General features: G+C 26.4%; 1 protein-coding gene across 7 annotated transcripts in view; it reads left to right on the top strand.

The window, feature by feature from the left end:
* The window catches only part of LOC105850714 (SCL-interrupting locus protein), a 70,920-nt gene that overhangs the window by 25,223 nt on the left and 31,386 nt on the right, over positions 1–14,311 (top strand). For 4 of the 7 annotated variants that reach the window (XM_065788831.1, XM_065788830.1, XM_065788833.1 and 1 more), the window contains 9 exons: positions 1,721–1,774; positions 1,891–2,006; positions 4,670–4,729; positions 5,469–5,536; positions 7,233–7,304; positions 10,316–10,430; positions 10,569–10,695; positions 12,639–12,722; positions 12,827–12,910. In XM_065788831.1, the coding sequence (XP_065644903.1) occupies positions 1,721–1,774; positions 1,891–2,006; positions 4,670–4,729; positions 5,469–5,536; positions 7,233–7,304; positions 10,316–10,430; positions 10,569–10,695; positions 12,639–12,722; positions 12,827–12,910 (780 nt within the window). Of the gene's footprint in view, positions 1–1,720; positions 1,775–1,890; positions 2,007–4,669; positions 4,763–5,468; positions 5,537–7,232; positions 7,305–10,315; positions 10,431–10,568; positions 10,696–12,638; positions 12,723–12,826; positions 12,911–14,311 lie in introns of all 7 variants that reach the window. The other 3 variants (XM_065788836.1, XM_065788835.1, XM_065788834.1) reach the window with 1 other exon arrangement.

The following is a 14,311-nucleotide window of genomic DNA, read 5'->3' as shown; positions in this document are numbered from 1 at the left end:
AAACTTTTATGTTTTCTAATATTATATATATACAGAAAATATGGATTTTGTCTATTTCACACCCACCATTTCTATATTTATTCTTCAATATTTTATAGAAAGCGGAAGAAAAATATATATATATATATATATATTATATAGAAAAAGTATACATATTGTCTACCTTTTAAAGTTATGAAAAAAAATATATATATAATATAATCAACTTTAAAAAATTTCAAACGCTTTGGTAGCTGTTCTGCAAACTGCTATTTATTAGCAGTTTGGATATTAGTACCAGTCCAAATAATATTTAGAATAACCGCTTGAAATGTGTTGATTAATTACAATCCATATAAAAAGTTTAAAAAACATGTGGAAATGGACTTTAAAATATGTAGAATAATGGACTTGACCCTTACTATGACCCTTATATAACAGGTCATGGTAAGTCTATTCCACATTGACCATTTTTATACTTATTCCTTATATAGTCATTTTATTTCAGTAATTTTTTTTAAGTGGTAGAAAATAAAAAGCTTTAAAATCTTTGTTGTGAATTAGCGATTAATGTTTAATAACTTCGTATTGTAAATTAGTAAACTTCTTTTTAAAAAATGAGCATTTATTAATTTTTTTATTTATTAGGACTTAATTAAAGTTTCTAAATTTTTTTATTTCTTAATTTTTTAAATTTAGGCATATTATACAAACTGTTTTTAACATTATTTATTAAGTAAAAACTATAACTTTATAAACCGGCAAATAAATGTTATAAATTAAAATTGAGGAGATATTGCCACAATGCAATTTTCAAGTAAAAGTAAAACTGTAAAACTTGATTTAATTTTTAACATTACATAGTTTGAAGTTTACACAAGTTGAGTAAACCATAACCTAGAGTTTCATGTCAAACATGCACAAGTGTGGACTACTATTAATTTCAGCAATAATATACAGTAGAATCCCATTCACTCAGACTCTGAACAGGTATATATTTGTCCAACTTAGCGAATGTCCGAGTTAAGCGAAGCTTTTATTATGTATAGTGAATTCAAGGGGAATTGAAAATTTGTCGACTTTTTTTAAAAATTTTAAAAATTAAAAAAAAAAACCATATATAAATTTTTTAAATAGTTTTTAAACAACTCTAAGTTTTGCTATCATTTATTAAAGTATATATTAACAAAAAATAACTATCAACAAATAATAACTATAAACAGTTTATTAATGACATAAACCTCAACTACTCAATGATTTCTGTCCGAAAGGGTCTAAAGCGCAAATATAAGCTGTAGCTTCAGCTTGGGGAATTGTAGTAAAATTAGTTTTTTACTACTTCTGATTGTGGCAATACGTGAAACTTTAAACAGTAATATTATGGTATAAATATTAGCAATTAAATTTATTACTGGTACTGCATGCAACAGTTACATATATATATATATATATATATATATATATATATATATATATATATATATATATATATATATATATATATATATATATATATATATATATATATATATATATATATATATATAGTATATATATATATATATGTATATATATATATATATATATATATATATATATATATATATATATATATATATATATATATATATATATATATATATATATGTGACTTATATACTACTCCTTATATACTACTTATATATATATATATATATGACTTATATACTACTCCTGTATTTGATATATGTTCTCTTTATAGGAATCGTTCACCTTTATGCAATCCATTTTCAATTAATTTCACTGAACCATTTAAGTAACTGTTTATTGGTTTCATTGTTAATCACTTTTTTTTTTAATTTCAACTACACTAAAAGTAAAATTTCTTCAGAAAAGGTAGAGTTTTTATAACAAATGAAAATTTTTGTTTAGAAAATGGAACCTTATCATAGACTATAGAACGCTAAATATTGCTTACAAACAGCTGCACATACATGGAAACAACTTTTCAGGATTTTTTATTGGTGATATTGTGTCTCAAAGTAATGGTAAGAATTTATTAATGACCTTAACTTCATTGAGCTTTACTTTATTATTGAGCTTTACTTTTACAATTATGAAAAGACTTGAAAAACTAAAAATTGTGCAAATATAACCTAATTACAATGGCAATTACAGTGATGATGATCCCCATCTAGTAAATCATCAGGTCGTCAAGCTGAGATGAAAACATGTTCAGCTAAGTTAATCATGTGTTTTTCCACTTTGTTTAAAAGAGAAAAGTCATCATTAATAGAACCAGCTTATTTATGACAACAATATTCCACACAAGAATGAGAAATTTATAGAAGTAGAGAATGGGATTAGAAGTAAAAAATTGTGATCACAATTAAAATAGGCAATCTTAGCATATGCTAATTAGATATAATAGTATTAATGAGATTATCTAAAAAGGGCTCAGTAGGAGTGTCAATATTAATATTATTATGCTGATGTAGTTAGCAGTAATAAACTAGTAACAGAAAACTGAGTTTTATTTGGGTTAAATTGAAGTTATAAGTCAGTGTTTGTGACTACCAAGCCATCTTCATTCTCCAGTTGTAGATCAGTCACATATTTTAAACTTTTACAATTTTTACAAACATTTATGATCAATTAAATACAAAAATTTTATTAAGAATTAAAAAGTGATGATTTTTTTTTAATTTTTAGGGGTTTATGTTTGTATTATCAACAAATAGATCAACTTTAGAGGTTTTTAGATTATCAGGGATCATTTATAGGCAGGGTTCAGGGTCAAATATGTATTTGCATTTGGTAAAAATAGGTTAATTTGGTTCATTTGTTTTGTATTTGACAAAATATTCCCTTAAATGTTTGTATTTGAATTTGAATTTGATTGAAATGTGTTTGCAGTTCCATAAACTAGGTTAACCAGTATTTTTGGGGGAAATACTAAAAGGTTCGATGTTTTGTTTTGTTTTTTAACACTAAAATAAATAAATAAAATTTTTTAAAGGTTTATTTAAAGACTTGTTTTCATTCTTCTATAAAATAGACCATTTATCATTCTTGTCTTTTTTTTTTTTTTTTTTTTTTTTTATTTTGTAATTTAGATTAAGAAAAAATCTTTATTATTTCTTAATCTAAATTACAAATATTTGTATTTGAATACAAATATATCCAAATTGCATATATTTGTGTTTGAATGCAAGATATTGTTGCTAAATTGTTGTCATTCTATTTGAATATTCAAGATTATTCAGTTGTAACAGTTTTTTTGATATATATATATGACTACTAGAACCCATGTATACCTTATATTATACCAGTTTAAATGACTTTCAATTAATTTTGTACTAATTACTCATATTAATAATGCATGCTGCTACGGTATGTATACACAGATACTCTACATTGACTATTTACATTACATGTACAGCTTTAAGAAATTAAAACAGTTCACAACTCTCACCAACCTCATTATTCTGCAACAAATTGCTGTACTTATTGTCACTTATGTCAAAAAACTACTTACAATTGTATGCAAGTTGTACTAAACTCCACTAAGTAGCCTCTGGTCTTAGTGTCAATACAGAGGTCTATAGCAAATTTCCTGATGGGATACCCTGTGAAAATTCCTTTTGTATAACACAAAGGGATACTCTAACAAAAAGATACCCTTGTGTACACCCAGAGTGTATACTCTCGTGGGATACCTTGGATGAATATTATTGACTAATGTTTATTACTCCTGTTTATATTTACTACATTATACTATGATAGGTTTTTAGTGTTTTTCTTCTTAGAGGCTATTTGTTTTCCACTGGACATCTTTCCTTTTGTACTTTTTTTTCACTCTGCTACACTCTTTTTAACTTATTATGCATCTCTAAGACATTCACTGCACGGTGCAGCTTCACTAAAATGCATTGCATTTATAAAAAGAAAAAATCATATTTTTTCTTAACCTGAATTACAAATATTTGTATTTGTATTTAAAAAATGTTGATTGCATATATTTGTATTTGAATTTGTATTTGGAAATCTAGAATTAACGTATTTGCATTTTTGTATTTGATCAAATGTATTTGACCCCAACCCTGTTTATAGGAAATAATAAGATCATTTAAAGGAACAACAGATGTCATTTTCTAGCTGGCAGAAAAACAAATGCATTTGTTAAGTAGTTAAGAATCTGGATGCAAGCTGTAGAGGAGTTTAAATAAAAAATTTTGCTACATAAGAAATAAATAAGAAATAACTTTAGCTACAAAACAAATGTCTAACAATAAGTTAACTTGTTTTTCAGAAAGAGTTTAGTCATTAGATTCAAAAGATGAGTTAGAGGAAAGGTTGTTTATAAATAGTTATGTTTTATACTTGGGAGTTAAGTAGTTTAGACTTCTGTATGGAGTGTTAAACTTGTCTTTGTTAAAAGTACTGTACTGTAGGATGTTGCTTGTAAATAACACCATGATGAAAGAATATAAAAAAGTTGATTAAAAAAAAAAAATCAAACCTAATTGTGGGTTTACTATGTTTTATAAATTGCAATAATGTTATATTCTAAAACTTTGAGTTGCAATAATAACCTGTTTAAATTGGTTTAGTTAAAAGTTAATTGTTAAATATAATAAAAATTTATAGATTTCCTGCACCCCTGATTAGAAAAACTCAATTCTAAAAAGAATGTGTTTTGTTTTTTCAGGTCCTCTTTTAATTCATGTTGATCGGTTTGATCCTGGAAGAGATGGACAAGTAACAATTGGTATGATATAACAATTGGTTTAAATATATTGTTGTAAGTTTTTATTTTTAATTGTAATTTTGTTTTTTATTTTATTATATTTGCACTTATTGCATTTGTACTTTTATTTTGTAGTATATTAAAATCATATAGAATAACATATTACCCTTGCTTTATTTATTTTTCGTGATTGTATTGAGTGATAGAATATAAGATTAGGTCAGATTTGGATATATTCATGATATTGTCAGTCTATCTTGTAAACATGGTAAATCCTGATTTGATCAAAAATGAGTTTTTGATACTGCTATATAATGCACAAAATTTTTCCCCAAGTAAATCTCCAAAGTTAAGTAATATCAACATTACATTACAAAACTACCATTATGAAAAACACATAAATTCAGTCTTCCCTATAATAAATATAAATGATTTTATCCTTCTTATATAAAAATGTTCCTTCTTCTGTAAAAATATCCTTCTTACGTAAAAATGGATTTACGAGTTTTAAAGATAGACTTATCATATAGTATAATAAATTAGCAAAGTATTAGCATTAATGCTTTATCATGATTTGTTGGTTTTTTTCTTCTAAAGTTTTGGTGAAGTTATGTTAGTATTTTGTGTGACTGACTTTTTTTGTGTGACTTTTACATCAATAACAATGTTTGTACTATTACAATAATACTTACTGGTGAGGTGACTGAATTTAGGCAAAGCAGATATTTCAAAATCTTATAACAAAACACATAATTTTTAGAAGGTGTCTCTAAAAATGTTCGACTACCAACATCAACATTACCTGGAAATATATGCATTCCTGTTAACGTAAGAGTTTTTTGCAAATAATTTAAACAGTTCAACTGCTTACTTTTTTCTTATATTTTACTTAGGGTATTCTGAAAAAAATTTTTGTGTAAGTCTTGTCCCCTAAAAATTTCCTATAGGTAAGTTATGGACACGTGCAAAAAAGTTGTTTAGTTCGAGTTGAATTAGTTGAGACCCATGACCTCCAAAGTTTATAAATATGAGGCAACACACATGTGACAAAAGGCAATTCCTTGACAGTTTTGTATAAACAAAACACTTCAAAGTAAAAACATTGTGTCCTTAATTATTCCTTTATTGTACTTATTCTATCATTAAACAAGACCAAATTAACTTTGTATTTGGGAACTTGGTACTTAACATTATTTTGGTGATCTACTTGGTGTCTAAAATATTTAACACCATCAGAGAAATATTCTTTAGCAAATCCAGTTTTTTAGCAAATTTTGTTTGTTATGATTTTTTGCCAAAACAAAAAATTTCTTAACAAGAACGTGACCAAAAAGGTTGCTTTGTTTTAAGCGGCACTTTACTGTTGCATTAGAGCAGGAAATATGACTGTTAATTCTCTATGAATTTTTTTGACACTCTTGGACAGTTTTGTCTTTGGCAATCTCACTACAACATTATTTTGGTGAAGAGTTGTTTACGGTTGTGGGAGTTTAGTGGACTGACAAGTCAAAATTTAATCTTGTAAAGTTCGATAGAGCTCAAAATGTATTGAGAGAAAAAAAAAGCATTTACACTCAGTTACATTTGAGAAATAGGCTGGTGCTCAGGAAAAAAAGTAATATATAAAAGAAATCTTACATCATCAGCAGTAGTGTCTTTAACAAATGAAGTATCAAAATGTGACTGATACTCTGCTGAAAAATGCCTATAAACATTACCCTTTACAAAGTTAATATTAACAGATTTTACAAACACAGATTTTACATTCATAAATCTTCTAACAATCTTAACAATAATTGAAAAACAATAAATAAAGACTACTAAGTTTTTTTAATCATTTTTTTTTTACAAACATTGAAAAGCTTAATTTATTCCCAGTGCCAGCAGAACTGCATTGAAATAAAAAATCACATCAATTCTTATCCAAAAGTATCATTTATTGCACTAATGGTTTGCTACCACCAGATATATTAGGCATGGAAACCCAGATTAACAGATTTCCAATACTGAAATTTTAAACTTGTAAAAATGAAACTGTAGACTATGACTTTTGTTTGCTAACATAACAGTATATTTTTATATTAGTTTATAACAAAAATAGTTATGAGCTAGATATTTTCAATCATGAGGTTATTCAAGTAGATAATGCTTTCATAAAAAATTCTCTAGTTGATTGGTCGCCAATATTATCACTTATTTTTGCTGTTGCTACAGTCAGCTGAAAGGTTTGTGTTAACAATGGTGTGAAATCTAAGATCACTGATGAATAATATTTTACAATACAAAACTTGTTGAACATATTTCTCAAAAATTATTTGAATGATATGCTGCTTTATTTTCTTTTTGACAAGATCTAATTTCAGATTTTGGTTTATTAAATTTAATTGTGGTTGACTAAATCAACTCATATAGATAATTTTTTTGCTTGGTTTGATAATATAACCTCCAATAAACTTTTTTTTACTTGTTGGGGCTTTTACTCACATGTAAATATATATTAATACTTAATTTTTTTTTACTTTAGCTTTGTCACAAGTCATATAACAATTGCGAATCACAATTACATTCTTTTATAGATTTTGAAGCATCAATATTAGTAAGTTTTTTTTAAAAGCAGTTTTTGGAGCTCTAATCTATTTTTTTTCTTCAACTCCTTTTGAGTTTCTTTTTCATATTTCTCCAATATTTTCACTTTAGCTAATAATTTCTTGTTTGTATAAATTATTACTCCATATACTATTAAAAGGTAAGACTAATTGAAATAAGAATAGAAACAGTGAAGTGTGCATTGACCTAATTTTGATATGAAAGTTTCCAAGATATTCTACTTTTACAGTCACTTCATTTTAAAGTCATTTTTTTAAATTATGCTTCAAAAAATTTTATTTTATTTCCTTTTAAATCTTACTGAAGAATATTCGGGTATTGAAATATATAAAATAGTGGCTACTTTGAAATAATAATCTGCAATTTTTGAATATGACTTCTAAATGCGGAAATTATTAGCAATTAATTAAATAAAAAAATTGATTGGCTATAAAATGTTTATAAATAATTTGAAACTTTTGATTGTCAAAACTTTTTTGGTGTATTAACTAATAATCAATACAAATACATTTGCAAAAAAAAATAATTAAAAAATAGAAAAATTAAAATAGAAAAAGCAGTATTATAATCTTAATTGATTCCACTATCAAATCATTAAATGATATTTGATATATTTGGATAATATGTGGTATATTTGCATGATATGTAATGCTGCATAAAAAAAATGATTAAGAAGGTTTAAACTGTGTTTAAAGCTGAGCTCTTTGAGACCATAGTTTCTATCATCTTGTCACCTCACCTAAAAACAAAACTGAGTTGTTTGCTAAAAACTTCTCATCAATATCATCTCTTGATTCCATTAGTTGTGTTCTACCAGATAAAGCCAACACACAGGTTGATTCATTGCTTGATGTTCGTATCACTCCAGTTTTTGTATCTAAAGTGATTTTCTGTTTAGACCCTTCTGTAGCTTGTGGTCCAGACAACATACCTGTTATAGTCTTGCAAAAGTGTTCTCTAGAGCTGTCGGCAATACTTTCTCCGGAGCTGACATTTATTATTTTAAAACTATTAAACAAGTGCTTATCAGAGTCTTGTTTTCCAGCCTGCTGGAAAGCAGCATCTGTTATTCCTATTTTCAAAAATTCTGGAGAGCAATCTGACTCCTCTAACTACTTTTGAATTAGTCTTCTTCCTATCATAAGCAAGGTTTTTGAGTCTTTAATTAACAAACACTTGATCTCTCATTTTGAATCTAATAACTTACTTTCTGATCAACGATATGAATTTTGATCTTCTCGTTCTACTGCTGATTTGGTTGATTCCTTCCTTACCAATCATAGTATAAAAGTTGTCCTTGATGGACAGCACTCTTATTCATATCCTGTAACTTCAGGGGTTCCTCAAGGTTTTATCCTTGACCCTATACTCTCTTTAATTCACATTAAGGATCTCCCAGAAATTATCACATCTAAAAGCTGATAGATTTTATCATACATTAGATAGATGTGGGAAGGTTAAGGTTATCACTCCTAACATTTCTAAAGCCTTTGATAAAGTTTGGCCTGCTGGTCTTCTCCATAAACTTTTCTCTTATGGTGTATCAGGTAGCATCTTTAAGATTATTGAATCCCTTCTTACTAATCATAGCATAAAAGTTGTCCTACAGCACTCTTCTTCATATCCTGTAAGTTCATGGGCTCCCCAAGGTTCTATCCTTGGCCCTATACTCTTTTTAATTTACGTTAACAATTGCCCAGAAATTCTTACATCTAAGATGGCATTGTTCGCTGATGATACTGTTATTTATTCTCGTCTTGATGAGTAGCCAACACTCTTTGATTGCTTGAAGGGGGAATTTGAGCTTGAAAATGACCTCACTTCTGCTACAGCACGGGGCACGTATTGGCTGGTAAACTTTAACTCAGATAAAACTCAATTTTTTTTCAGCTAATCGTTATCACAGTAATCTAGATCTTCCTATTTATGAATGGTAGTGTACTCAATACGTTATCTACCCTTTGTTTGTTAGGATTAACTCTTCCGATCTTTCTTGGAAACCATATATTAAATTAATTGCAAAATTAGCATCTGCTAAGGTTGCATCTCTTTATTGTGCTCAAGACTTTCTTACTTAAGATTCTATTTTTTATCTCTAATAATCTCAAATCTGTCCTTGTATGGAATACTGTTACCATATCTGGAGTGGATCTTCGAATGATGCCCTTTCTCTTTTTGACAAGGTGCAAAAAAGCATTGTAAACATAGTTGGACCTGCTCTTGCAGTCAACCTCCAACTATTATCATGTCATCGTAATGTTGCTTCTCTTACTCTTTTTTATAAATACTATAATGGGCACTGCTCTAAAGAGCTAGCGTCTCTTGTGCCATCTACTAAAATTTATTCTCGTGTAACTTGTCATTCAATTAAGTCTCATCCATTTTTTCCTCAAACATCAGCTCTTTGGAATTCACTTCCTTCATCTTGTTTTCCTGATTCATATAATTTGCAATCTTTTAAGGCGTCTGTTAATCGTTATCTGGCTCTATAAACTTCATCTTTTAAATAAATAAAAAAATCCCACACTGCATGTATATTATAGTGCAATTTGTGATATTTAAAATAAATACTTTTATTTATCTAACATTTTTTTCGAAAATGTTAGATAAATAAAAAAAATGTATATATTTAAATGTATATATTTAAAATACTGTTTTCATTTTGAGGCTTTAAATTCAATTAATTTTATGACAAGCTTCTAGGCTTGATCTAAACTAACTAATCAGCCATAACTAATCAGTGGAAATATATACAAAGAGTGGAAATATATATATAGAGATTTATTGTCAAAAATGAACTATTAACTGCTTCAATAATCCATAATAAGCGTAAACAAATAATTTTTTTATAAAATATATTTTACGAATTTATTTTATTTGTTTACAAGGAAACAACACTTTTTAAAGCCAAAAAAAATAATAACTATTATATTTTTAGTATTTCTTTCCTTTATTTTTAGAGTATTTTTACTTCTATTGATATATATTTTTTTAATTTAGTCTATCAAAAGTTGGCTTTCTCGTAAAGAGAAACTCGATGCTTCCAACCTAGTTTCAATGAAAATGAAATGTTTATTCTTTTCTGAAGAGAACAAGATTCAAGTATTAATTTCTTGTAAGTAATGAAATCTGTATAATTCATGTTACTGCTAACACTTTTACACTTGTTACTGTTAGACCTGTATGGGCACCCAAAATAATATGTAAAAAAAAAAAGAATTACTTAATACTTTTTTAATTTATTTCCATTTAGGTTCTTGCATAACCTTTGCAGACACTTTTTCTGTTCAAAGTATAAGTTCAATACCAGTTATACAAACTGCTTTGGCTCGTAATTTATGTGGAACTCTGGGTGATAAGTATACACATGTGCAAACAGGGTAAAACTGTTTCATGTTTTTGTTGTAACAAATTATAATTATATTTTGACTTCAATGATAGCAAAAAACATTTATAACTAATTTATTCATTTAAGTTAATTTATTTTAAACCTAATTATTAAACATAACTCAGTTGTTGTCTTTTTTGTTTTTTTTGTTATTATTTCTGACATTATTTTTCTAAAGGTTAAATTCTTTAGATGATGTATGCACAGTTAAGCTTATTTCTATCTATTGACTAATGTAATTACTTATTAATGTATCTACGTTATACTAAAGTAGAAAATGCTAAAATTGAACAGTATCATGTTATATTTCAGCCTGACCTTTAGTAAGCAGAACAGTACTTACAAGGTTACAAACACAACATACTTCTTACTAAGTACAAACTTAAATAAATAAAAGTTCTATTTAAAAAGTTTTATTTTATTAAAAATTGAATTAAAATCTCAAAGCGCAATAAATCTCCAGCCACTTTCTAAAATAGTTATGCATTTTCTTGAAGTCTTTAATTTTTAGAATTTTTAGAATTTTATTTTTATAGACCTGTAAACTGTAGACCTGTAAACTGTAGACCTGTAAACTGTAAAATGTTGTTCTGAAAAAAAGTAACTTTTTTAAAATAAAATAAAAAAAGTGCACTGAAATTAAATTTGAAAATCAGATACCCAATTGGATTAATGCCTGAGAAACATGATAGATACTATATGAAAAATATAAACCAATTAAAGGTTAAAAAAAAAAAGGTTTCTATAATTAAAATTTAAATGTTGATTAATTTAACATTTGTTTTTGCGTTTTACTCTTTTAAGCTCTCAAAGTTGTTTAAAAGTTAAAATTTTTAAATTTTGATTTCATTTTGCTCTTTAGGATATATACTCTTTTTTATTTTTCAATAAAAAAGAGTATATATCCTATTTCTATTTTTAAAATTTGTATTTATAGTTTATTGTTTTAGATTTTATTATATTGCATTTTAAATTATTTTAATTTAAAAAGTATTCTCAAAATTAAGAAAGTTATTTAACTTTTTTGAACAATATTCATAATGAGGCCTTTTAGTATTTAAGTTTCGTTTTAAATAACTATTTCTCTTACAATTTTTTTTCTCTCAACATCTTCACTTCCTGCAAGCAACCACTATTAGAGTTGGAAGTTACTGGAAGAGAAAAGATAAAGTTTATAGAGCAAGATAACAACTTAATCTTATATGCTATTTTTATTAAAATGATATAATGCACTTTATAGAGATGTGCTGGGTTCTTGGCTTGTTCCCGGTTTTCCAGAGGTTTTCTCGGGTCCTAGCCAGGTACCCGGTACATCTATATATTTTGAGTATCTGGAAAAAGTAAAATATGTAAATATTTGTTTGTAAACATGTCCTGGTTATGACATTAAAATGATTTATATTGGGGCAGATAAAGATTCATTAGCCATAGTGAAAGCACCTTACCCAGGAATAGAAAAACTTTAATAAAAAAAACCAGTTTAATTGTGAATATGGGTAGGAGGTGCATGCTTGAACTTGATAACAATCCTCCTAGTGTTAATAAAACAATAAAATTACTTTGTTCTGCAAAACAGGTTAACATCAGTAAGCGCATGCTGTTTTAAAATAATTGTTTCCAAAAAATACATATCTTTTACATACAATACATGATTATGTTGGTTTATTTAAAAGCACTGTTTAAGCATTATTAAGAACAGGAATTTTTACCTTTTTTACAATTACTTCATACCCCTTCTCCTCCTCTCTCTGTTGCTATAGGGAAGGGGAAGTTTTAAAATTGCAAAACATTTTTTAATCAGACTTTTTAACATTAATTCAAGTCCTGTATTATTTTTTTATGCCTAAATAAAAGCTTAAATATTTGTCACTAAATAAACCAATCACAATAGTTGAATTTTTAGCAAGTGTTACATATTTTCTTAATTATATTCAGTTTTATAACAATGGATCAAACACGCAAGCTTTTGCTATTGGTAGAAACTGATCCAAAAGTTTACTTATTACCTTTAGTTGGAGTGTAAGTTTATTTTGCTTTATATTAGATTTGTTTTGTTTATTGTTTTTTTTATAAAATTATTTAATGATTATACAGTTAGTTAAATTTTTTTTTATAACTGTTAGTTGGCTAAGTGGAGTGGATGTTACAGATCATTTAGTATTGGCCTCAATTTTGAGATTTATTTACAGCAAACATATTATAGAAAGGCAAGTTAAAACTTTTTACCTTATTAGAAAATTAATTCAAAAGTCTGACTGTTCTAAAGAAATATTATTCTGTTTATTACTGTTATTTAAATTTACAAAACTTTGGCATTTACTTTTGGGTTTGTACTTAAAGAGTGCTTGAAGATTTTGAGATTTCTAGATTCCTGCTTTGATAAGTTTATTCAAAAATAAAATAGTTTACAAATACTAAAATACTATAAATTTTTACCGCACTAAAAAATCTATACAAATAGCTTTAGATGTTTGCTTTGTTTTATCTTACAAAAATATTTTGCTGAAATTTTAGGATATTGCAAAAACTATAGAGCAATCATACCCCCAAAGGATTTTTTTGAGTCATGACATCAATGTTTAATTTTTTTACAACAGTGATGTGAATAGTACTATAGTTTTTATTAAAATTTTTATAAGAACAAATCAAATCTCCATTTTCAAATACAAGTTGTATTGTTTGAAAGAAGCTTGTTAAAAATAAATATAATTGGTGCTATCAGAAATTTAAAAGACACGATAAATTCTTCAAAATGAATAATTATTGCAAAAAAGTTCATAAAAGAGATTTTAATGATTTGTGTCAGTTAGTCCAACATGCTACCGAATAATCAGACAACACATAACACAACAATTTACGCTAACATTTTTGTAAACAATTAAAAAACAACTCAATTATTGGGTATGATATAATAATTATGATATAATTTGAATAAATATTTCTGCGTTGTTAATAATTACAAAAAACATGGAAACAAAAATTTTTCATTAAAATTTTTCCCTTTTTTTTTTTTTTTTTGCATAATTATTCCTTTTTTTTTTAAACCATTAAAATATCTCTATTATTGGTACACTTAAAGAATTAAATAAATAAAAAAAAAAGTGTTTTTTTTACTAAGACAATGTGCAGTGTCACAAGTTGATTCTCACATTAGCAAAATTTCAGTTTAAACTTTAAATACTTCCTTAAAAGACTTTAAATTACTTCCTTATTTGTGTATTTTCAAAAAATGGTTCTAATAATAAAGTAAAAAGCAAAGATCAAAGATAATTATTCTGAAAAAATCAAAATTTTGAATTTGTTTTTGTATAACTTTAGAAGGATACTATGTTAATGAATACAGATGATGATCTTGAAGGATACTATTTTCATGAATACGGATGAATACTCTTGAAGAATACTGTGCTCATAAATATGGATGAAATCTTATGAAGGATACTATGTTCACGAATATGGATGAATACTCATGAAGGATACAATGTTCATGAATTTGAATAAATAATCATAAAGGATACAATGTTCATGAATATGAATGATAATGATATATAATGATTTATTGTTGTCTTATTAGTCTTTTGATAAACTTAAATCATAAATACAGATCAAGC

This window comes from Hydra vulgaris, chromosome 01 (genome assembly GCF_038396675.1).
Source record: "Hydra vulgaris chromosome 01, alternate assembly HydraT2T_AEP".
In the NCBI taxonomy this organism is placed as follows: Eukaryota; Metazoa; Cnidaria; class Hydrozoa; order Anthoathecata; family Hydridae; genus Hydra; species Hydra vulgaris.
This window is presented reverse-complemented; position numbering and strand designations above follow the sequence as displayed.